The sequence below is a fragment of the Micromesistius poutassou genome (assembly GCF_964030765.1).
Source record: "Micromesistius poutassou genome assembly, chromosome: 11".
In the NCBI taxonomy this organism is placed as follows: Eukaryota; Metazoa; Chordata; class Actinopteri; order Gadiformes; family Gadidae; genus Micromesistius; species Micromesistius poutassou.
In genome coordinates, this window is record NC_140281.1 from 18,331,644 (window position 1) to 18,357,353 (window position 25,710).

The 25,710-nt window shown below is 47.3% G+C and overlaps 4 protein-coding genes across 5 annotated transcripts in view; 2 read left to right on the forward strand and 2 right to left on the reverse strand.

Annotated features, from left to right (window-relative positions):
* Nucleotides 1-857: 857 nt before the first annotated feature.
* avl9 (AVL9 homolog (S. cerevisiase)) lies at nucleotides 858-18,539 on the reverse strand. Its single transcript, XM_084475246.1, has 16 exons — nucleotides 18,282-18,539; nucleotides 14,203-14,323; nucleotides 13,142-13,227; nucleotides 12,558-12,629; nucleotides 9,976-10,065; nucleotides 9,204-9,270; nucleotides 9,079-9,119; nucleotides 8,864-8,902; nucleotides 8,680-8,749; nucleotides 7,663-8,171; nucleotides 6,582-6,716; nucleotides 4,502-4,721; nucleotides 4,170-4,287; nucleotides 3,545-3,598; nucleotides 1,521-1,609; nucleotides 858-1,202 (listed from the first exon to the last, which is right to left on the reverse strand). The coding sequence occupies exons 1-16, from the start codon at nucleotides 18,369-18,371 to the stop codon at nucleotides 1,075-1,077; spliced, it is 1,929 nt and encodes a 642-aa protein (XP_084331372.1). The 5' UTR covers nucleotides 18,372-18,539; the 3' UTR covers nucleotides 858-1,074.
* Nucleotides 18,540-18,779: 240 nt separating this feature from the next.
* lsm5 (LSM5 homolog, U6 small nuclear RNA and mRNA degradation associated) lies at nucleotides 18,780-20,112 on the forward strand. Its single transcript, XM_084474877.1, has 5 exons — nucleotides 18,780-18,871; nucleotides 19,247-19,342; nucleotides 19,549-19,576; nucleotides 19,678-19,750; nucleotides 19,871-20,112. The coding sequence occupies exons 1-5, from the start codon at nucleotides 18,826-18,828 to the stop codon at nucleotides 19,901-19,903; spliced, it is 276 nt and encodes a 91-aa protein (XP_084331003.1). The 5' UTR covers nucleotides 18,780-18,825; the 3' UTR covers nucleotides 19,904-20,112.
* A 326-nt stretch (nucleotides 20,113-20,438) lies between these two features.
* On the reverse strand, nucleotides 20,439-24,477 carry psme2 (proteasome activator subunit 2). 2 transcript variants are annotated; one of them, XM_084475703.1, is made up of 12 exons: nucleotides 24,373-24,477; nucleotides 24,200-24,285; nucleotides 23,607-23,639; nucleotides 23,459-23,521; nucleotides 23,278-23,364; nucleotides 22,235-22,280; nucleotides 21,943-22,040; nucleotides 21,364-21,432; nucleotides 21,188-21,255; nucleotides 20,937-20,991; nucleotides 20,763-20,849; nucleotides 20,439-20,669 (listed from the first exon to the last, which is right to left on the reverse strand). In XM_084475703.1, the coding sequence occupies exons 2-12, from the start codon at nucleotides 24,245-24,247 to the stop codon at nucleotides 20,589-20,591; spliced, it is 735 nt and encodes a 244-aa protein (XP_084331829.1). In that variant the 5' UTR covers nucleotides 24,248-24,285; nucleotides 24,373-24,477; the 3' UTR covers nucleotides 20,439-20,588. The 2 variants fall into 2 exon arrangements, with proteins under 2 accessions (XP_084331829.1, XP_084331828.1); XM_084475702.1 differs by having other exon boundaries at nucleotides 24,200-24,430.
* Nucleotides 24,363-25,710, forward strand: part of irf9 (interferon regulatory factor 9) — a gene marked incomplete at its 5' end in the record, with an annotated part of 5,459 nt that continues 4,111 nt past the window's right edge. The window contains one exon of the mRNA XM_084475217.1: nucleotides 24,363-24,373. Within this exon, the coding sequence (XP_084331343.1) occupies nucleotides 24,363-24,373 (11 nt within the window). The remainder of the gene's footprint in view (nucleotides 24,374-25,710) is intronic.

Below are 25,710 nucleotides of genomic sequence, written 5' to 3' on the forward strand. Positions count from 1 at the left end.
CCAGAGAGACAGCTCCAGTGTCGATATCCATCGGAGAGCGACAGCCAGCATGATGAACAACAAATAAATACCGTTTAACCCCACCCCGTCACTTCTGCCCCTTAGCGTTCCACTCAGTACCCCGGCGCGTCTCAATAAAGGATGCATGTATATAGATCTAAATATCAACTACCAGCTAATGCTATAAGTAGCGTGGGGATGCAGGGTGGGTGGAGTCACCTTGGATACAAAATGGAAGGAGGTGCATCTCAGGAGAGGGAGGGGGGGGGGGGGGGGGGGTGGGGCGTGTGCAGGGACCCCGACCATCGTTATCTGGTCGGGTGTATTCATAAGCGACCGGGAAAAAAGAACAGAAATAAGAACAAAACAACACAAAGGGAATATCTGGATCCCGGAATGTGGGCGGGCGGCGAACGCTCCGGTACCAGGGCAGCAGGGGCTCCATTAGTTGGTCTCCAGACCCCCCCCCCGCCCCCAAACCCGTCACATGTTGTCCCAAAATCAGTTTACTAGACAAGTCAAGTTATCTCAAGACCCCCCCCCCCCCCCCTCACCAGAGAAAGATGCACAGGCACAGTCGCCCGTTGACGAGGTTTGAACACTGAACAGAGGAAAGAGCCAATCAGCACACGGAACAGAATCTGACGCCACCTGACGGACATCTCAGCGATCACCAAACGCTCGGTTGATAACGACGAGCATCGGATCGCCGTGATGAGACTCCGACACAAGAATCAGAGTCCTACAGCATCGATGTCTACTGTCACCCCCGTGTGTGTGTGTGTGTGTGTGTGTGTGTGTGTGTGTGTGTGTGTGTGTGTGTGTGTGTGTGTGTGTGTGTGTGTGTGGGGGGGGGGTGTTGCCCTCTACGGGGCTTCAACCAGCGAGTCCTTCTTTGGGTCGTGTCCTTCACAGAGCCGGTCGGGGTCGGGGTCAGGGTGTCCTGTAGAGACCCGGTCATCGCCTCCCCCCCGCTGGGCGGTGCGGGCGTACAGCAGGAGGAGGAGGAGGAGGAGGAGAAGGAGGAGGAGGGCCAGTGAGGATGTGTCCTGGAGGTCTGGTTTCCGGACGGTCTCACTGCTCCTCCTGGGGGCGTTCCTCAGGGGACGGCATCACCACGGCAACGGGCTGGGTGGCCAGGGTGGAGAACCAGGAGGACATGGCCGACTTAGCGCTGGTCAGAGCTCCGCCAACCGACTGACCTGAGGAGGAGAGGAGAGGAGAGGAGACGGGAAGAGGACGTGAGGAGAGGAGAGGAGGAGAGGAAGGTTCAAGGTGAGATAAGTTAACGATAAGTTAATGTGTGTGTACGTGTACGTGTGCGTGCGTGCGTGCGTGCGTGCGTGCGTGCGTGTGTGCGTGCGTGCGTGCGTGCGTGTCATGTTGCCAACCACCCTATGTAATATGTATGTGTGCCGTGATGGCATCTAGTTTCCCTCCCCTGGGGATTAACTAAGCATCTCATCGTGCTCCATCGCTATGTGGAGGAGGAGGAGGAGGAGGTCCGCTCCGGAACCTACCGACCGCCTTGCCCGTCTGCACCACGTTGCGGCTGGTGCTCATCATGGCGTTTCCGATCTTCTTTCCCCGCTCGCTGTTCTGGACCGAACTTCGCCGCCGTGCGTCAATCGTCCCGGCAACGAACAAACAAAACAAACAGACAGACAAACAAACACGAAAGACAGACAGACAGACAGAAGAGATCAGAGATGTTCAACCGTGAAATAATCGCTCCTAAGGCACGGAGAAACATCATGGCCGCCTCACGGTCAAACCTAACGCAATATTTTTCTTCGTAGAATCCCAGAAGTCTGGGATTCTCGCCTCTGATTGGTTATAAGGGCTCTCCTTTAGATCGTGTTTCCATTAGTCCTAGCTGTTTGCGGGAGGTTATGGTTAGGGTTAGGTTTAGGGTTAGGGTTAACCCTTACCCAAACCCTAACCATAACCATAACCAATCGGAGGAGAGCCATTCTAACCAATCAGAGGTCGAGAATCCCAGACTTATCCTACGGGAAAAAAAAAAATCGCAAACCAAACGTCACGAGATCGTCCGTTTGACAAGAGGCGTTTAACAACCCCCCCCTGGCTCCTCGCTCCCCCGCTCCCCGCTCTGACCAGCAGAGGACAACGGCACCACAGATAGAGCCAGCTCCGGTTGAAGCGGTGGAGGAGGTGTGCACCGTGTGTTTCACCACCCCCCCCCCCCCCCCCCAGTCCCCTACCAAGCGGCGACCTTTCCCGCCAACGTCCCTCGACCCCGGCCCGATCTCGGCCTTCCGTGAACCCCGTGCCAGGGAATGTGGGAGCCCTGAGTCATGTGTCCCTGCAGCGTGCGCTCTAATGGGAACTATGGGAACTATGGGAACTTCAGAGAGGAGAGGCTGAGGGATCCAGACTCACTCTACACCGGTGTGTAGGTGTGTGTGTGTGTGTAGGTGTTTGTGTGTAGGTGTTTGTGTGTGTATGTGTATGTGTATGTGTGTGTGTGTGTGTGTGTGTGTGTGCGTGTGTGCGCACACGTCGTTCCCAGTAGATCACTGGGATAACGTTGCATCGCTGCGTGACATCGCTCATGATCCACTAGTCACACAAGCAGCTCCGTTCGGGAACACTTCCTTCCTGCGCTCACAGGGCCGAGCGACGCCGGCCCACGGGCCCACGGCCGCTCGGTCGATGGCGGTAATGAAACACAACACATCGGTCAGATGCTGTCCCGCTGTACCAGCCTCTAGCGGCAGTGTGACATGTGACTGCTTTCATTCACAAAGTACAAAAAAGTAGCTGTGTGCAGATCCCACCAGGTGCAGGACTAATAAAGTAATGTAGAATGAAAGAAATGTAATGTCCGCAGCACTGCTTGAGCTCCCATATTCATTTCATAAAAAATTCACAGCAACGTTTCCACCCCATTGGGTCACACGCGCACGCACGCACGCACACACACACACACGCACACACACACACACACACACACACACACACACACACACACACACACACACACACACACACACACACACACACACACACACACACACACACACACACACACACAGCTTCCTGGAAAGAAACCTGAGTGGCCGAGGCGAGAGCCAGAATGAAACTGTTATAATTAATGGACCAATGTGAGCCAGTGTCCCCCCGTCCCCCCCACACCTTAACACCCCTTCAGCCCTTCACCCCCTTGGCTTCACATACTGGACCCCCCCCCCCCCCCCCCCCCCCCCCCCCGCGTGCCCCCCCCGCCCCCTTCCCACCAGCTGATGGCTCCCCAGACCGGAGCTCTGAGGGTCCCTCCAAAGTCACAGAGGCAGCCTGACATCTAAGAGGAGTTCAGGTTTGGTTCAGCTTCTAAATGTCTTTTTTCTTTTTTCCCCAAAACTCAAAGACAATGAGAAGACATCCTTATCTACGGTGCACCTTCCCTTCATCACTGTGGATGAATCGGTGCGTTCCGCCACTAGAGGGCAGCAACAACATCAGCTGCAGGGGATCCATCAAGACAATAACAACTGAGTGGGGTGAATGAATGAATACTCACTGAGACAGTCTTAGCTTCACGTCGGCCACACTGTACTGGCCCTGGAAGGGATGGCTGAAACACAAAACCAGAGAACCAGAGAACAGAGTCAACGCATTCTCTGGGACTTTTAAAACACTTCAAATCAATGCATCCTCTAATCCACGGGACCATTTTACAATTATTCGCCGAAGGTAAAGTGAATAGTGAGGAATGGCCTCGAGACTGAAGGACAAGGGGGCCATTCCCCACTATTCACGGAGCCTGAGGTGAATCATTTAGTATATACTACACGTGAACACTCAAAATAAACAAGATAACACTTTTTGCTGGGATTTATTTGTTTTATAAGCGTGGCGACCGTCATGCGCGCTCTGAAAACAATATCCCGAGTTTTAGACCTCAATCTCGTGATATTGGGCAATATCCCGATTTAGCGAACCAATCAAATTGCGCCATCTTAGGAGGTTCACGTGTAGCATAGACTAATAAAAGTCTATTGTTAAGGGCAGGGTCGTTGATTACAAACACCAACCCAAACACAGAACAGAGTGACACTCAGAACAGAGTGACACTCCAAACAGAGGGCCTCTCGCCCCCTTTACCCCGCCCCCATCACCACCGGCGGCTCTCATTGGCTCCCTACCCCGGCGTGATCTCCGTCATGGCCTGGTGGCGGTTGCTCTGCCACACGCGGTAGTTGTGCGTGATCTTCCAGGCCGCAGTGAAGGGAGCACCGTAGTCCGCCAGCAGCCTCTCGCTGTCTGCAGGAAGTACAGGAGCGGACAGGAAACACAAGAGGCGTCGGGACGTTAGTAGCGGTGGTAGCGGTGGTGGCGGTGGTTAGCGGCAGATGAACTGGTAATTAGCTCTTAACGGACGACAAGGTTGTGGGTACAAAGTGGCCTTCCCTGTTGGGTCAGGGCGGAGGTGGAGGGTGTGGAGGTGGAGGACAGTGGAGGTGGAGGGTGAGCCTACCTTGGTGGAGGGTGGAGGACAGCAGGGTGTGGAGGTAGAGGGTGAACTGCGCCCGGATCCACTCGTCTCCTCCCTCCCAGCCCGTCCCGTCCAGGAACACGTCCTCCCGGTTCTCCGTCACGTGCTTCAGCAGGTAGTCGGCGAAGCGCAGGTCGGCCGTGGTGAGCGCCAGCAGCCGCCGTAGCTCGGGGTCCTGGATCTGGATACGAGCCTCCTCCACCTAGACAGTATCATGGATCAGCGTATCACCGTACCACCATACCACCGTATCAGCGTATCACTGTATCACGTATCACATATCATGTATCAGCGTATCAGCGTATCAGCGTATCATGTATCAGCGTATCAGCGTATCAGCGTATCATGTATCAGCGTATCAGCGTATCAGCGTATCATGTATCAGCGTATCATGTATCAGCGTATCACTGTTCCAGCGTATCATGTATCAGCGTATCACTGTTCCAGCGTATCACTGTTCCAGCGTATCACGTATCAGCGTATCAGCGTATCACGCATCACGTATCACATATCAGCGTATCAGCGTATCAGCGTATCATGTATCAGCGTATCATGTATCAGCGTATCATGTATCAGCGTATCACTGTTCCAGCGTATCACTGTTCCAGCGTATCACGTATCACGTATCACGTATCAGCGTATCACCGCATCAGAGTATCAGCGTATCACCAACCCACCCCCTGTACTTTAAGTTTTCCTTGCTGCCATCAGGGTGCAGATACAAGCTGCCACTTTGCCGAACGCACCCGTTGAAAAAATCCTTTCTGGCTGCTGCCATCAGTCTGGTCAACGACCACATGTAACCGTGATCTGTTTTGTGTTATTTGTTGTCTCATCCGTAATGTCTTTAGACTGGGTAGCCCCGCCCATTCTGCCGGTGATTTGAGTTGGCCCTGCAGAAGGGTCTGGAGAGGAGCAATACATTTCTTTCTAGTTTCAATACGTTTTTGCGGGAGCCAATCACCAAGCTGGCTTTTCCCCCTGGCGCACTATTGGCTGGTTTAACACAGTGACGACAGGGAAGAGATGGCAAGCAGCCAATTGTGTACAGAGTCAATTTAACTCCGCCCGTTGATCACGCCTCTTGTCCTGAAGAAAATTACAGCAACCTCCCCAGACCAACGTCTACGATTAAGCTTGGTCTGGCAATAGCCAGGCTAGTGTTTGTTTGCTGTATCTTTTTTACTGCTGGCTGTGCATCACATTGCCCCTCGGGGATAATAAAGATACCTTGTACCGTATTAAAACATAAGAGCCAGCGAACACTGCATGTCTCTTACACACAGAGTAATTCAGAGCCGGGTTTACACTGCAGCTACACACTTTATATACCGTGAACCTTGAACTGTGAATCCTGTTTGCTCCGTTTGTCCTTACTCTAGCATTTACTTTGTATTGTGTTGAACTTTATCTTGTGTCTCTTCCCTCACTCTGCAACACTTGAATCTCCCCTCAGGGTGATTAATAAAGTGTTATCTATCTATACAAACACAAAGGCCCAGTCCCATTCTGTTCCCTTAACAGAAACACTTGCTTTGAGTGCCCTTAGCTGCAAGTCAGCTCCCGAGCTGGCTAGTGTTCAAGGGTTGATTTTAAGGGAAAATAGGCACTCCCCCTTGTTCCCCTAAGTATTGGGACACCCTACCCCTTCACAGGAACGCACAAAATCTAGGGTTAGGGCTCAAATCTAGGGGAAGGGGGAGAATTGGGACAGGGCCAAAGTCTAATGAAGCTGGCTTAATAGCAGATGGTCAGACCTCCGCACTAGAAGACTCACTATGTCTTCTGGTGCAAAGGGACTCACTATTTCACCCCATTACCATTTAGTCATTCAGACAGTCTTCTGTCCGAATAACCTTAAAGTGATTTTTCCATAGGACATGTTATTCAGCAGTGGGTACGAGTGAGGCTACAGTAGACTAGCAGATCATTGGGGTTCGAACCCAGAACCTTAGAGCTAGGAATTTACAAAAACACAAAGTAGATTAGCTGATACTGGCACACATTTGGAACTACAAAAATGGCGGCCGAAGATCGGGGGGGGGGGGGGGGTCCTACTCACGTCGACGATGGCGTCACTCAGGTGCCTCTGCTGGCGGAACAGGATGTTGGTCGCCCCGGCAACGAATCCGCGCACCGTCACGTCAGACAGGAGGTGGTGCTGCTGCAGGGCCATGTAGGGCAGACACAGGTAACCCTGGCAACCGAGACAGAGGAGAGGGCGGGGGGGGGGGGGGGGTCACTTGATACAGCCCATAACGGAACCCTGATCAACAGCATTCACCTTCACACTGGGCTACAGGGTCACTGGAGGGACATTCAGTGGAGAAATGAGAAGCCAATATTTCTCTGTGTCATCTATCTCTCAGCATCCATTTTCCCTTAGCGTCTACTTTGGTTGTATTAGTACTTTGTATTTTATTTATTTTTGTTTTTCCACTGCTGCTGGGCTGTTGCAACAAACTAATTTCTCCTACGGGGGATTAATAAAGTTGTGTCGTATCATATCTAGCAGTGCACCAACCGCTGAACAGGACAAATGGCTGACAACTGAAATAGAAGCACTGTGGTGCAGCACAGTGAGAAAGCAGAGTCAGACGTTGATTCTCTGCTAAACTCAACAGTGTGGGATGTATTATAGTTCATGTTTATCCTTCAGGGTACCTATAAAAGTGTTTATAATGGTGTGTGTGTGTGTGTGTGTGTGTCACAGTTTGGTCACATGGTGCGTCGGGGCGGTTAAAAGCCTCTCCTGGTCGACTGAAACTTTTCCTGTAAGTTTGATCATAAGACCAACAGGAATAGTTTTCTTCTTGGGTTACAGAGACTGACTCTGCACAGAAGCCGTGGTCCACCTCAACGTAATGTATGTCTAGTCTAAGTAAGTCTAGATTTGAGCCCTAACCCTAGATTTTGCACGTTCCCGCAAAGGGGTAGGGTGTCCCAATACTTAAGGGAGCAAGGAGGAGTGCTGTTTTTCCCTTAAAATCAACCCTTGAACGCTAGCCAGCTGGGGGGGTGACTTGCAGTGTGTCCAAAGCGACTTAAGGTAAGAGATAAGGGGCATTAAGGTGGAGGTAGGGAGTCAGGGCCTCTTGTTCAAAAGCGCGCACACACACACACACACACACACACACACACACCTTGGTGAAGACGGGGAGGGGCAGCCCGTAGCGGTCCTCCTCCAGCCCGGACACCAGCCCCTGGACGACCCCGCCCTGCCCCCCCACCGCCTGGGGCTGCGACGTGATGGGGATCCCCGGCTCGGGGTCAAAGGTCTCCGGAGGCTCCGCCCCTTTCTCGCCGCCCGCCGCCACCGCCGCCGCCGCCGCCTGCTCTCTCAGAGGTCCTCCAGCGGCCTCCTCCAGCACGCCGGGGTCCAGCGTCTCCCAGTCGCTCTCCGAGGAGTCGGGGGAGGGCCGGGAGGGGGGCCGGAGGAGGTGGCTGTCCCCCCCCACCTCCTCCCCCGCGGGGGGGGGGAGCTCCTCCCCCACCAGCTCGGCGATGTCGGTGGCGGAGACGGAGACAAACTCCTCGATGGAGGGCGTGGCGGCTGCGGCGGCAGGCTCCGCCCCCCCGCCGCCCGGCTCGTCTGACATGCTGCTCTTGGGCCGGTAGTGGGAGGAGTCTGCCAGGCCGTGCTCGATCATCCCTGAGCCAATCACAAGCAAGCCGGCGGTGGTTATGCAAATCAGAGGAGGGTCCGTTTTGGACTTCTTCAAAACGTTAAACATATTCTCAGAGGAGTCTAATAGGGCCCTTCTGAACAGGAAGTGAAAATATGGCTTTTAATGAGCTAGGATCAGTGTGTCATACCTGAACCTAACCTATTACAATTATATAATAGTTATTACTATTATATTACTATATATTACTACTATTATCATTTGTTAAATTATGGTTATGGTATGGATATCCTTTTCACATTAATGCTTTGAATTTAACTTAAAGCCTTGTCTTTTTCGTCTTTGTGAACAAAAATATACTAAACTAAAAGTCTGTGTAAAATGAGTCAATGAGCACACATATAGTAGGCCTTCCACGTCCAACCGTACAGAAAACACAACGGAGACGTTTTAAAAGACTTGTAACGACCGCCGTAAAAAACAACCCAGGTGTTTTAAATCAGTGTTTTAAACGACGAGAAGACCGCTGCTGACCTGGGAACAGCGACAACACGGTCATCAGCGCCCCCACCAGTCTGTTGACCGGAGAGACGTAGAACAGCACCTGGAGGGGGGGGGGGGGGGGGGGGGGGAGAGCGGGAAAACACACGGGATGACGCCATTTTGTGAAACCGCTAAATGAAGACGGTGGAGACGGGGTGAAAAAAGGTGGGCTCACCTTCTTCTCGAGCAGGATCAGTTTGAAGAGGATGAGGACCTGGATGGGACAGAGGGCTCGCGTTTACATCACATTACATACATTCAAGCACCGCAGAAGCTAGCGTTACAGCGAGTAAGCTAAAATGACGACATCTCCTGTGTACTGTTCATGCGGCTTCTATCCATCCGTCTACAACTTGTGTACGTTGTGTCACAGCCGTTTCTTGGATTCACCTTGTGTCTAAAGTGCAGTATTAAATCTCTCGGCGATAAACCTGAAAAAGGAAAAGACAATAAAAGGAATGTCACTATCGATTTTATACATCTCATATACTACGATATTCAAGGGACCATTTTACCTAAATACACCTGAGACCCCTCCAGAGTGGACCCGCGCAGCGAGCCGTTCATGTGCTCGTACAGTTCCTGTGGAGACAGCGCTAACGGTTAGCATAAACACCTAGCAGCGTTAGAAGGGATGAGGTTAGCGGTTAGCGGAGGTAGTGGTAACGGTTAGCATAAAGCACAGTTAGCAAGGGTGGCGTTGTTAGCAGTGAGTGGACGTAGTGTTAGCAGTGAGTGGACGTAGTGTTAGCGGCGAGCAAAGGCAGAGTAAGTGGCTAGCGGAGGTAGTGTAGCGGTAAGCGGTAAGGACGTGTTAGCCGCTAGCATAAGTCAGAGTTTGAGGTTTGCGGAGGTGGCCGAGAATTAGCAGTGTTAGCCGTGTTAGCCGTGTTAGCAGTGTTAGCCGTGTTAGCAGTGTTAGCCGTGTTAGCCGTGTTAGCCGTGTTAGCCATGTTAGCAGTGTTAGCCGTGTTAGCCGTGTTAGCAGTGTTAGCAGTGTTAGCCGTGTTAGCCGTGTTAGCCATGTTAGCAGTGTTAGCCGTGTTAGCCGTGTTAGCAGTGTCAGCAGTGTTAGCCGTGTTAGCCGTGTTAGCCGTGTTAGCCATGTTAGCAGTGTTAGCCGTGTTAGCCGTGTTAGCAGTGTCAGCAGTGTTAGCCGTGTTAGCCGTGTTAGCCGTGTTAGCAGTGTCAGCCGTGTTAGCCGTGTTAGCCGTGTTAGCCGTGTTAGCAGTGAGGGGTGTAGGTGGAGATGCAGGTGGTGGGTGTCCAGAACCTGCTGCTCCTCACCTTTAAAATATCGATCTGTGAGAAGTCTTTCTCCTCGAAGTAGGCGTGCGTGATGAGCTGAAGCTTGGCCTGTAGAAGGCCGTAGAGAGGCTGGAACACACACGCACACGCACACGCACACACACACACACACGCACACACACACACACACACACACACACACACACACACACACCTTGTAGTCTATTTCGATGCAAAGAAATGCACAGCCAATTCAAATAACTTCATGTCAAACAGAAGTTTAAATATTTGAATTATAGTTTTCGGGAGGTACCCGTTACTGTGTTTGACCTGATTTGCGTCACTCAAAAGATAGCATATCCCCCTGTGAGTTCGCTCAGCTGTTTTTTCCCATCACTGTTGAATTATGGGGGGGGGTCGCCTGAAGTCCTCAAAGACCCCTCCCCCCTGACCTTTGACCTCTTCCCTGTACATGTCAGGCCTCCGCTGCCCGGCCCTGATAGGGAGGCGCATCTCTGGGTGGTCCCGCAGATTGGTTTACTAACATGACAATTATGAATCATGGGAGAGGGCCACGGTCAAGGTGAATAACAGATTACTCAGAGGCCCTCTATGATACATGCTTCCTTCCTCCCTAGAAGCCGACGCATCGCGTATCACGTTTTAGGGTCAGGGTTTGTGCTTAATTTATACTTAATTAATTAATGCTACTTAATACTGATGCCAACTGAAAATAACCGATGGATGGTCAGTAAGAAATTGTTTGTGAACCACCGTCTTTGTTCTGCCAATCCGATTTATAATACTCTTAAATGCAATATTACTTATTTCAGATTATACAAATTAACAAAATGAAATAAAAAATTAAAATTCAAATTAATTATTAACAAAACACGTCTCAAAATAGAACAGAAAGACTACAATATAAAACATATACAAGTTTGATATAAATAAGTCAATTTGCGTGCTTTATAATTTCCACTGGTAAGAATTGTAGATATATATATATATATATATATATATATATATATATATATATATATATGTACGTACATACATACGTATGAACGTATGTACACACATATATATTGTAGAGACATATTCTCAAAGCCTCTTCTAGACACACGGCCGCACGCACACTCACCACTCTACTGACACACACTCACACTCTACACACTCTCACACTCTACTGACACACACTCACACTCTACACACTCTCACACTCTACTGACACACACTCACACTCTACACACTCTCACACTCTACTGACACACACTCACACTCTACTGACACACACTCACACACACTTGTGATGGAAAAATCTACATGTTGTTTCATTTTATAACTTAGGCCTTGTTCTTTCCTTTTGCGTATTGTCTTGCCATCCTGCCTTTCCCCAGAGTCGACTATTCATTGACCTTTGTGTTTGATTCAGCCACCTCACAAGTGAGCGATGTCATCAAAATGTTAACCCATGTGCTCTGGTCAGCTGTCCCACCTTCCTCCTCAGAATCAATGCCCTTGTGCTGTGGTCGGCGGTCCCACCTTCCCTTCTCTATGGGTCGCCGGCCTACCTTCCTTAGAGTCAACCAATAGTGTAACCTTCGTACTTGGGTAAACGGGTCACAAGGGAGAAGACGTCCTCTTAGGCACTCTTCTGCTTGATAAGAACACAGGCAACTCTGTGTCTTGGGGAAACATTACTTGATTTGATTATTGACATCTGCAATGTGGGGAGGATCTGAAACGGTATAAATAACTCTGTCAAAGTGTATTCTGGACTCACTCTGCTAGAGAGGGGTCTAATGTATGCATGCATTAAACCTAGGATAATGCTCTGCCAAGTATTGTGTGCTTTTTTGCATTGGGAAATCTCATCTGTCCTAGACGCAATATCTGTTAAAGGAAATTGCCACAACACACTCTATTGACACACACTCACCACTCTACTGACACACACTCACACTCTATTGACACACACTCACACTCTACTGACACACACTCACACTCTATTGACACACACTCACACTCTATTGACACACACTCACACTCTATTGACACACAATCACACTCTATTGACACACACTCACACTCTATTGACACACACTCACACTCTACTGACACACACTCACACTCTACTGACACACACTCACACTCTACTGACACACACTCTACTGACACACACTCACACTCTACTGACACACACTCACACTCTATTGACACACACACACACACTCTACTGACACACACTCACCACTCTACTGACACACACACACACACTCTACTGACACACACACACACTCTACTGACACACACTCACACTCTACTGACACACACTCACACTCTATTGACACACACTCACACTCTATTGACACACACACACACACTCTACTGACACACACACACACACTCTACTGACACACACTCACACTCTACTGACACACACTCACACTCTACTGACACACACTCACACTCTACTGACACACACTCACACTCTACTGACACACACTCACACTCTACTGACACACACTCACACTCTACTGACACACACTCACACTCTATTGACACACACACACACACTCTACTGACACACACTCACCACTCTACTGACACACACTCACCACTCTACTGAGGACGCACACACTCTTCTGCACCGTCTCCCTGGTAACGTCTGCCAGCCGGACCTTCAGGGCCTGGAACACACACACACACACACACACACACACACACACACACACACACACACACACACACACACACACACACACACACACACACACACACACACACACACATTAATTAATTCCAAATGGGAGAGAGCGCACACAGAGGTTGTTTGCTCACGATATTGTAATAATATCTCTCTTTTATTACCATCAAGGACATTTACACCGACTGAATGGATAGGGCGTTATCTTAATACAGCCACGTGATACCGGGCTCTGCTGTGAACGGTGGCCAGTGAAATGGATCAGGCCTTAAAGGAAGAGATCTGGGAGACCAGGTTCATACACTCAGTTTATCAGATGAAAGGCAGGGTGGTCAGCCATGGTAAAATGTCTCCTGGCTTCACTGAAACATCCTTTAAAATTAATATATCCCTTTATCCCTTTAGTGAGGGGGAGCTGAGCACTGACCTTAGCCTCTATCTGGCGGTGGCAGGACACTGACCTTAGCTTCTATCTGGCGGTGGCAGGACACTGACCTTAGCTTCTATCTGGCGGTAGCAGGACACTCCGTACACACACTTCATCTCCCCGCTCAGCGGGGGCAGGTGGAAGTACACCGTGTCTGCAGAGTACAGAAAACCAGCCTATCACACACAGGCAGGGTCCCATGTTCACACTGAAAACATACACCAAGTACACACAGTAGGGGTGTAACGATACACAAAAGTCACGATTCGGTACGTACCTCGGTTTTTAAGTCACGATTTGGTATGTTTTTCGGTACAGCAGTTTTTATTCTTTTATTTTTATTAAACAATTGGATTTTGATTTGATTTATTAAATTGTATCAAACAAATGCCTTACAAAAATGAAAATACATAAAATACAATTGAGGATAAAAACACAATCAAGTCCAGGACTTCTTTCCATTGTGGTCCTCAACACAAAACATCAGGACAAGACAAGACACTCACAGTGTCAGAGTGTCACAGAGTGTGTGATAATCAATAAAAACTTGAGTCAAAATTATTATTATTTTTTTTCAGTACGTACCGAAATGAAACGCACATTGAACCGTTACACCCGTACCGAAAATTTTCGGTACGAATGAGTGCATCGTTACACCCCTAACACACAGGGCACCAGGTATATTCACCATGGGCCATACTAGGCCTGGGCAATAAAACAATAAATTATTGTATCGTGATAGACTTTTGATCAATATCAATATAAAACATGTTCAATATATATCGATAAGAGACTGGACCACTGAATCTAGCAGCTGGGTTTGTTACACAAACACGCTTCCATACTTATTTACAATATTTGAGTGTTTTTCGTTGTTGTATCGACATTGGAGTATTTATCAATGAAGAACAGTGGAAGGTCATATTAAGTGTTGAACAGAAGTGTTTAAATCCAGCATGGTAATTCCTAGTCTTTTTAAGTCATTAAAATGATCAATAGTTATCGATATCGATCAATATGATCAAGTTATATCATGATATGTCCTTCAGCCGTACTGCCCAGGCCTAGCCAGGGGTTCCAGTCCCACTGGGAAGTTGGCAGTAAAAGCGAGCATTGGGAGGCGACTGACCTTCCTGGTAGTTGTGCGCCCCGTCTGGCAGGGCGAGGAACGGCAGGTAGCGCCACTGCTCAGGGAGCCCCCCGCTGTCATGGCTCTCATCGGGCAGCAGGGGGGGGTAGGAGAACTCCACCTGGGGGGGAGGGGGGAGGAGAATGTATATTATTGTATAGGTGAAGGGTTAACCCTAACCTTGTTTAGTCATCTATATATTCCTAAAAAAAAATAAGCTCATTACTTAAATATTTATTTAATGTAAGGTGTTACCACTTTCCCTTTGAATAAGGATCCAAAATCACATATCTCTGCGTGTGTGTGTGTGTGTGTGCTAAATTCACTGGTGACTCACCGGTGAGACTGAGAGCGATCAGAACATACACTATGAACGGGAATGACTGCAGACACTTAGTAGTAGTAAGTGGTTAGTAGAATGTGGTTAGTAGAATGTGGTTAGAAGTAGTGGTTAGCAGTTGCGCTGATCATCGTAGAGATGCACCAAGTGAAATGTTGTGTAAAGATGACAGAAGCTAGCAAGAGTGCGGTGGCTCTGTACACATACACCTGAGAGATGCTCCTTTAATCCCCGAAGGGAACTGTGGGTCTCAATGCAGACATACAGTACAGTGTATTAACAGGAAGGAGAAATAAAAAGAGATTTATGTCAATGTAAATAGAAAATGTGCAAAGGACGGCAAAAACTCTGCCAGAAATTCAAAACTGACTGATGGAAGTTAACACAACAGACTTGGCAAAGTAACTTGAGGAAACATTCACTGGACTATTTGGGACAAGAGCTGCATTTCCGCAATCAGAACTTGTGCATAGTGTTTAAAATCAGTGGAGAGAAATATTACTTTGGTCTCCAAAGTGGCCTTTACGCTCGTAATCACAGCTGGATTTAGCTGTGCGATTCAGCAGCTAATGAGCGAACCAAATCTTGATCTCAAGTTGCGCTCAGAACCACAAAGTAAATAGCAAGCGAATCTTAAACCTTCACTTTCAACCGTGACTTTTCCACTGCAGCTATTATCTCCACTACTAAATATCTCAACTACTTATCTTCTCATGGATAAAACGCAGCGATCCACGAGGTGATCCATGCAGAGGCCGTTTCTCCATGTCGCTTTAGAGTGGCTACAACTCAAGTCACACACGGAGCTGCTGATGGGAAACTGATGGGAACGACGACAACAGACATCTGCCTCTGACTGTGGGCTCCTGAGGGCCCTGTATCCAGTGAGGATGTGAACCGATGCTAGGCCTGGGAGGTACGGCTGAAGGACATATCACAATATAACTTGATCATACTGATCAATATCGACTATTGATCATTTTAATGACCTAAAAAGACTAGGAATTACCATGCTGGATTTAAACACTTCTGTTTAACACTTAATATGACCTCTCTTATCGATATATATTGAACATGTTTTATATTTATATTGATCAAAAGTCTATCACGATACAATAATTAATTGTTTTATTGCCCAGGCCTAAACGATTCCCCGTGTTATGCAATCGTTTTAACTTCCTGTGTGTGGCCGGGGGGGTGAGTGTCGCATGGCTTGTGGACAGAGAGGAACGGCCGGCCCCTGACATGAATAAGGCTGCATAAGGCCTGCATAATGCTCAGTATTCATCCTTTCAAGACAATGACGTCATCCACACCGCACATCATGTCCCAGCATGCACCCTGTTGGATGAAGAACGCCCTCAGCTTAACATTAGATGTATTCGGAGAAAAACATGGCAATATAATTAAAGGGTAACGTTAGTTACCCCTAGTTGCCCGTCATTTTGGGTTGTGAGGGACTGATGCAGACAACATTTTGGAAATTGGTCCAGCAGCAAGCGAGAACGCTATGATATCTATGATGTCCTTTAAAAGGGACGACAGGCTCAGGTTGTTATCCTCAGTGTCCGAACACATTCTGGAAAAGGATACCTTCACAGAAATACAACTTTTTTTCTTTAACTTTCACTTGCTCCGGGCTGTTTTTGATTGTCTAACCAAGACTCGCTCAAGAAGAAGTCTCGCTCACTCAGATGTCTCTCTCTGAAGTCTTGCGAGAGTGAGTGGTTGAGTGGTTGCAGGAGGAGAACGGTGAACGGTGAGGTAGTTGGAAAGAAGAGGGCAGGTGAGATGCATTACAGAAAGCATTGCTTTCTTCAGAGCGCGAGATTTCAGAGCGAGACTAACTATCAATACCTGGTTGGACACGATAACAAACAGACTGGATTAAGTGAAAGGTAACAAACTTTCACTTCTCCGAAGGGATCCTTTGAACAATGTTATCAGAAACAATCTAAGCAACAAGCACTTCCTGAGGACGTAAATCGTCGTGGTGACATTGTGTTTGTGTCTTACATCTGCAGAGTTCCAGCTCAAAACTGGACCAACTTAAATACCCAAACACCAATAGTCCCTTCGACCCAAAAACGATGGGAACAAAGGGTTAAAAAATCCCCACAGATATCCTGTAATGGAGAGATGGATTTGGCATGGCCAGAGAAAGGCATATGACGTTGGGTTTGAGCGCATATCAGCTATTGTCCAGGCAGGAAAAAATGGGATTGGGGATGTTGGCAACCACAGATATATATATAGAATTATGCCAAGCACAGACACCACAAACAAAGAACATGTTGTTCTGACAGCAGAAAGTGTTTTCACTGTTTTGTTAATGACAATAACCGATAAGCTCCTTCAGAAAACACCATTACCTGTTAAGGTTTCACCGCAGAAATCTCAAATAAACACTGAACGAAGCACAGACGAACGCATGCTATCAACCGCGACAATGTCACAACACTAAAGGGATTTCATTGACAATGTTGTGAACTAAATGACTACCGCACCCAAACACAAGAGCCATTGAACAGGATCCCGGGAGGCAAGACTGAAACCGATGCTTTGATGGCAGGTCCTCAACAGCCTGTAGCCCCCAGCAGAGACCAGCAGATGGGCAACGAGAGAGAGAGCGAGAGAGAGAGAGAGAGAGAGAGAGAGAGAGAGAGAGAGAGAGAGAGAGACAGAAAGAGAGAGAGAGACACACACACAGAGAGAAAGAGAGACACAAAGAGAGACAGACCGTCAGATAGAGAGAGAGAGAGAGAGAGAGAGACACACACACAGACGGAGAGAGAAAGAGAGAGACACAAACACAGACAGACAGAGAGACCGTGAGACAGGCAGAGAGAGAGAGAACGAGAGAGAACGAGGAAACCGAATCTCCCTGCTCTTTTAGAAGGTGGATCACTAATGCCTATCAAATGTCGCACAATACCTTGTGTCAACACCCCCTCGTTATCAGATGGACCAGTTGAGTCTGCTCTTTTGTTTTAATGGGCGGTGGTGGTGGCGACACTTGACCCCCCCGCTGTCTCGTGTGAAATCCACAGCTGCAGCCTCCGAGTGACAGCTGTCTCTCTACTGAAGCTCTGTCCCGTTTAACGGCCAAAGCAGCCGCCACACGAGGTGTCGTTTAAGTGACACTTTAACCTTTCACAATTAAAACGACAAGATATACATACACACTTCCTTCCCTCCCCCGAGCTGCTAAATGAGTTGACAGGCACTGGTCCCTCAGTGTTGACACTGTTGGAGCAAGCTCCTCTTGGAGACTTCTGAGGAGTTTTCGGGGATTAGATAGATCAGGAAGTTCTGCTTACAACACTCGCATTGCATAGCCCAGTGCAGAGAGCCGCGGAAGCAAACCCAGGAAGGATGAATACTCATAGTCTACAGTGTGGTGTGAATCACTCCATTATGTATAAAGACAAATGGACGAAAGAATGAGGAGATCAATCAATGAATCACATTCTTTTTAACCAAGCACGGGGGGCTGCTGTCCGTGCAGCACCCATCTGTCGCGGTTCATTCATCCAGCACTGATGTCCAGCTGTCAAACATTACGCTGGGGGGTCCGGGTGACTCGAAGCTGTCCGATCACAGAGCAATGGATGGTTTCTAACCCGATCACAACACAACGCGCTGGAGTTGGAACCTGGAGGAAGCGGTTGTTAGACATGGTCCGGGGTACACCCGGCGCTAATGGGACGTGAGCCTGACGGGAGGGCTTCGGACGTACCTGACAACCCTTCTTGTGATGAAACCCGACCACGACGATGTGCAGCACGGGGGGCAACTTGACGTCCTCTCTGCCTCTCTGCGCCTCCATGGCCGCTTAATGCGCAGATCTCCACTGTAATGATATGTAAACAGAGTACACTAAAGGGTACTACTTATCCTGGCGCCGAGCTCCGCACACGCACACGCACACACACATACACAAAAGCACACACACACACACAAAATCAACAACACGACGCCAGAGCGATTTGTTTTCGCTTCCGCAGGTCCGTCTTCGGTCGTGAGATGACGTCACGTTCCGCTGAATCCAGGACCCACACGAACGGCGCCCGTCACGTGACGCGAATATAAATAAATACATCTATTTATTTATTTATCAGTTAATTATTTTCCACGGATTGATCAGCGGTATTAATCGTTTTACCGCAATTTATTCTAAACAGATACAAGTTGAAGACGGTGGTTCGACGGTTGACTACTTTGGTCTGATCGGCGCCGATCTTCACTCCGTTGCTTTTGACTCTTCTTTCAATTCGTGCAACATGGCGGCAACACCAGCAACAAACCCCTCACAGTTGCTCCCACTTGGTTTGTATAACTAACATAACGTTTTTGTTTCGTCACTCGGTCATGTATGAGTTAATATCGAAGTGTGTGTGTTTGATTAGCGGGTCTGTAACCCGCTAGCTGCCGGCTGGCCTCCTTCAACCCCCCCCCGCAAAGCGCTCACCGCCATCCGACCAAGAGCCTCTTTAAACTCAATATCCTAACAGTCTTAATAACCTCTTCCGGACATTTAATAACAATAATTCCCGTTTATGAATGCTGCTCATGTGCGTATGATGAATTAACCCCGACCTCTCCAAGCGAGTCGGCACGTGGATCCTTAACTTCACCACCGCTCATGTTTTTGTCGACATTTCAACTTGACGTGAGTCGTGACGTCACTTCGTCTTCTTGCAGAGCTGGTGGACAAATGCATCGGGTCAAGAATACACATCGTGATGAAGACCGACAAGGAGATTGTCGGCACGTTGCTCGGGTTCGACGACTTCGTCAGTATCCTTTGCAAAGTGTGTGTGTGTGTGTGTGTGTGTGTGTGTGTGTGTGTGTGTGTGTGTGTGTGTGTGTGTGTGTGTGTGTGTGTGTGTGTGTGTGTGTGTGTGTGTGTGTGTGTGTGTGTGTGTGTGTGTGTGCTCTGTCTGCTTTATCGTTCCACTATGATATTGCGCTATTCCCTGTATTGGTTCTTAACTCTGTTTCAGACATGGTGTTGGAGGACGTGACGGAGTTGTACGTGATCCTTTTGTTGACCTTACTGGATTTTTTTATTACGCGTCCACTTTTGCGTTGATCTACTGTATGAACTGTTGTTCTGTTTCTCTGCACTATAGTGAAATCACACCTGAGGGACGGAGGATAACCAAGTTAGACCAGATCCTTCTCAACGGCAACAACATCACCATGGTATGAGTCTTCTTTTATGCTTCCTATTTATTAAAACACACTTTAAAACTAGAATGTATTCTCCATCAAAGATTAAGTAGTTGTGGATGTAAATAATTAACCCTTGTCATTTTTTTCCAGCTAATACCGGGTGGAGAAGGGCCCGAAGTATAAAAGTCTTCACTCTGAATGACATACCTGTTTAAGTTTTGCATCCATGTTAGTCGATTTTTACGTTTTACATTTGATGGTTGAGGAATATTTTTGTTGTCTGTTGCAAATTAAGGAGGACTTTGATTTAAATATGACCAACAGTTAACCACAATTGATATTGAGCACTTTTTGTTATAAATAAACTTTAAAACAAAATACATTTGAATGGCTTAATATTTGAATTTGTCTGGCTGATTTCTTGATGCATTAGTTGAATACCCCAGATGAATGGCCAAATAAAGGCGGTTATCAGAACGTATGCTCAAATTCCAACTGAACTTTGACACCTTGACAGCCTTTTAGTGTGGGTGCAAATGCATTTGATTTAAAAAAACAAACAGCTGATTCAGGTTCTTCCCTCACTGTAAGGACTGAAGAGGAAGCTGAAATATGAATCTAAAAAGTAAGAATTGTTTGCATTAGCCTATTTCATATTTGTCTCTAATACTATTTTCCATGCCACCAGAATGCAATTGTTTGAATAATATACAAAACATGTATTGAATGGATTTATTGGTATAAACTGATTCATTTTGAGAAACTGTAAAGGCTGTTCATTATGTTGCTGGGCACAGTCAGGTTGAGCAGTGAATTAAGTCTAACACACTTCTAGTGACATCGCCATGTCACACCCCCCCGCCACGATTTAATACATGGAAGACATCTCCTCTCCTTTGGGATTGGTCACTTTCTCTGCATTCTTGCTGATGATGTCATACAGCTCAGCCTATAGGACAATAGAAACAAAGTAAGAAGAATTTCAACGGGTTGGGTCTCAGCAGTACAATAGGCCGCGCGCTGTTGGCGTGGACAGACTTACGTAGAAACCACGGATGTCCAGGATGGTCACTCTGATCTCTGCGTAGATGGACTCGTCCTTGTCGTGGACCATGGAGCGATAGTCCATCTGCAGGGAAACCGTGGCATCACATTCCTCTCATGTCCACCATGACCGTATTTTAATTCTTAATTAGACAAATGTGGAGTCACCCACCACGTGAGTTTCTTTGGAGGCTTTGGCCACTGCATCTCCTCTCTCAGAGAAGTACCTAGAGTGCCATCCATCATCCGTTAGTTATCAAACCGTGATTTATATGTAAAATGTAACAATACATCAGGACAGGAAATGTTGAAACTTGATTAATGCAGGACATTTGGAGCACAGGGAGACATTCACTCTAAAAAAAAAAGAATAATCCACACATCCTTTCATTCTAAACAGCTGTTTATTGAGTCGTAGCTTACTTGTTTATGTTGGTCTGGAATGTGTCTACCTTGGTCTTCACTGCTGTTAATCTTTCCAAGATCTTCTCCTGTGATGGTAATGCAAGTTCACCATGGAGGATCAGCGTAGATGTGGCACAGTGTATAACAACCACTGATAAGAGTGTGTGCGTGTGGGTTTGTGTGTATGTGGTTACCTGGATAGCCACCCCGAAGTCGTTTCCATCCTCTATTTTTGGGATGAGGTGCTGAATCCAGCATGACACCTGTTGTGACACAGTAAGGCCCATTAAAGTACACTGTATCCTTTGAAGATTTCATCCAAGCCATTTTTCATGTCATTAGGGTAAAATCTATAGCTTCAAAATTGTAATTTAATGTAAACGATATTGATATTGATATTTTAAAAGTCCAGTGTGTAGAATGTTGGTGCCTCTAGCTGTGATGTTTCAGATTGCTATCAACTGAATCTGTATTGTGTAAAGGGCTCTTTATGGTCCCACGTTCACGCAACGCAAGGGGGTTACGGACCCCTTACGTCCTTGCGGACCCTCCTTGCGTCCACCGCGAGGGCCTGACAAAAATTGTAACCGTCCGTCGAGGCGACGCAGCCGCAAGGGCTGTGATCGGTCCACTCACCAAAACCCGACGCAGGACCATAAACGTTCACGACTACGTCAAAGCGTCTGCGTGGTCCTTGCGTTGCGTGAACGTGGGACCATAAAGAGCCCTTCAGGTGCCAGGAGGTTCCCGGCTCATGAAACAGAGCAGCTTACTGTGATGATGGTCTCCCTGAGGAACACAATCTCTGGTTTCAGTCTGTCCAGCAGCAGGACGATCTTCTCATTGCCCTTGATGAAACCACACTTTGGTGCTAACAAACAGAAAGCAAAAAAATACTCTCATTTTCAGTTTTTCTAATTTTCATCTCATATTTTTCATAAAGACCAGATTCTAGTACCTAAAAGAGTACCTAAGATTGTCAAGATTATCTTCGAAATATTAAAAGTTAAATGTTATTTTTTTTATGTGATTGTACAAAATTGTTCAATGAATGTGTTAACGTACCTTTCTTCTTCTTCTTCTTCTCATCCTCCTTGTCAGTCTCCATTTCCTGGGAGAAATAGAATGCATGTTTTAGGAGAACTATGTGATGAGACTAATGCAGACTCAGGGACTCATCTGACTGACTTGTTGGCCTGTCCCTAAAACACCGGCCTTGGCACAACACTTCCTGTTCGGAGAAACCTGTTCTTGGGAAGCTCAATAAGTCAACCATTGCAAACTGGTTGCCAGCGTTCAGGGTTACACCGACTGTGTTGCTCAACTGGTTTGGCACTAACTTCACCTGACTTCCCTTCCCTGTGTGTTCAAATGGGAAGGGCATCAGGGCAACAGTTCTGTCGGTTAAAGGTCCCGTGACATGCCACCAGGTGTGGTATGATTAGCCGCTACAAGCCGTTTTGGAAATCTGCCCCTTATGACATCACAGGTGGGCGTGTCCACCCAGATGTGTGCTGGATAGATCAGCCTACCAGCCTACCCAGTGGACTGCAGCAAACGTTGCTCATCTATACGTCACACATCTAGGTGGACACACCCACCTGTGATGTCATAAGGGGCAGATTTCCAAAACGGCTTGTAACGGCTAATCACACCACACCTGGTGGCATGTCATGGGACCTTTAAAATCACCACCAAACAATGAGGTATGAGGTACATGAGGTCGATCAATGGTCAATGAGGTATGAGGTAGATTCGGGGTGAATAGAACTCCTAAAGTCATGTGTATTTTTCTAAGTGAGATTCAGTAATGGCTTTAATCCAAAGCGACTTGAGCGAGTGAGTCCAGATGCATTGAGGAGCAGGTCGGGTTCAAACATCTGGTTCAAGGCTGCCTATAGGTCGACTGTGGAGATCAGGGATTGAACCCAGTCAACACCCAGCTGAACACCCTAGCCACTCCACTTTACTTGCACAGCAGTTAAAAGGGATTAACACCTTTGGAACACTTTGACTGATGCTCCGAGCCAGCCAATCACTGGGGAGCCGACCCCCCTCTGATGTTCTAATAGGCTCTGCCCCCCTCCCTCCCTCCCTAGACTGCCCACCTCTTCCTCTGGGGTGGGGGGCTCTGGGATGGGGATGTCCAGGGGCGCGTGAAGGGACGTCATGTCTGTGATGCTGAGCACATCCTCCTGGAAACAACAAATAAAGAGCAGCAAACATGACGTCATGTTTACACCGAACGATTAGTATTAGAAAGTGTACGCTTATGGGGTCATGGACTACCTTCAGGAGGGAGTCTAGCTGCACGATCTTTGCTGGGATATGGTTGCAGAATAGGTTTTCTGCCTGCAGAGAGAAAAAGCACATTAGTAACTTAAGACACTAACGCACTTATGTACTTAATTACAGATACTGTGTTTCTGTGACCTACCTCAGTGTAAAGGGATTGACGGAAGTTATCAACCTATGGGAAAGAAAAACAAGTTTCAATTAAATTAAATTAAATTGTATTTGTGTAGTCCTTAATCACAGATACACTCTCAAAAGGACTTAACAGGCCGTGTGTTTATGACCCCCCCCCCCTGACCCTAGCCCCCCAGAGGTCAAGAAGAAACTCCCTTAATTAGCAAGGAAGAAATCCAGAGAAGGAACGGAGAGTGGGGGATCCCTCCTTCCAGAGATGATCAGGAGTGCAATGGGACCCATCATTTACACATACATACATACAGGCAAAACATTTTAAATCGGTGTAACACGAAGTTAAGGACGACGTGACATGGCGATCCTATTGCTCTGCACCATACTCCCCCTGGCGCAGTTGCTTTCGCTTTGCAGGTTTCAGTCAGCAGACGGTACTTTCCCTCGGGCTTTAGCGCACTTTACGCAAACAACTTTATTATTGAGATGTTCAACATGAAATGCATGAGCCATGCATTTCTTGTTGGACATCTAAAAAACAATATCACTGGTATATATTGGTCCAAAACTACAGAACCTCGACTTAAGGGGAAATATCGCTCTTACCTTAACGGCGTTGGCCTTTGATATCTTTAAAACCACCGCTTTGGACATGTTGGCGGATCTTTGACGCTCACAACTTTGGATGAAACCTGCACAACACAGCGTAGACCTTTTAGTGTTAGGGTGGTTCTGGACAGACCGTAGACCCGTTAGTGTGACGGTGGTTATGGACAGACCGTAGACACACAGCGGACGGATGAGTCGGTTGATTTCCTCCTTCGCGTTTTACTTTCGCTTTATTTATTTTTTGGGTCGCGCCTCCCCGCTGCGCCTGACAAAAGGAGACATATTGGACGGATGTACTAGCGCCCCCAGCGGCTACTCCCAGTCCCTACATATAAATGTACTAGCGCCCCCAGCGGCCATTTTTAGTCACTACACATTAAAATTCTACCGCCCCCCAGCGGCCACTCCCAGTCCCTACACATTAATGTACTAGCGCCCCCAGTGGCCACTCCCAGTCACTATACATTAAAGTACTACCGCCTCCAGCGGCTACTCTCAGTCACTACACATTAAAGTGTAGCGTAGTACAAATTAGTATATTATTACATACATATTACACCAATTCTTAAATCGTTACATTGGCTCCCTGTATGTCAGAGAATTGATTTTGAAATCATGTTGCTAACCTATAAATCCCTACACTACATAAGCCTTCTAGGCCACTAGGATCATCTGAGACCAATCTGTTAATTATCCCCAACAGTCAACACGAAACATGGGAAAGCAGGATTTAGTTACTATGCAACAAATAGCTGGAATAAACTCCCTGAGGATTTAAGACTTGCCCCAACTCTGACAGCTTTTAAAACAAGACTGAAGACTTTTATGTTTGCTTTAGCTTTCTATTAATCTTAAATCTACAATGCTTCTATCTATTTTTTATTTTATTACTAACTTTGCCTTTATTTTCTCACTTTCTAAAATGCATTTTTTAACTTTGCCTTTCTAATAATGTTTCTAAAATGTTTTTTTTTTTTAACTTTGCCTTTATTTTTTATCTATTTTACTTTTTACTTATCTATTATTTTATTTTATTGTATGACAATGTTTATATGTGAAGCACTTTGAGTCTGCCTTGTGTATGAAAAGTGCTATATAAATAAAGTTGCCTTGCCTTGCCTAAAGTACTACCGCCCCCAGCGGCCACTCTCAGTCACTACACATTAAAACAAGAAAACAGTGTTACTACCGCCCCCAGCGGCCAGTCTCAGCCACTACACACTCACACGACTACAAACACTGACACCACTACTGCAAGACCACTTCTTGTACTATATATTTGAATAATACAAAGTGTTAATATCACTTCAAAAGTTCCCTGAGTGCCTCTGTGATCATTATAAAACAGCAGGAAGGAGGAACCGTCAAGACGCTCCTTTTGGAACCTTCTAAATATGTGGGCCGTGATTCATTGTCTCAGACGTTCATCGCAAAGCTTGCCTTTATACACCACACGTTTGTGACGGGTTGACACCCACAAAGAAATCAAAGGCTTAAATAATGGTCTC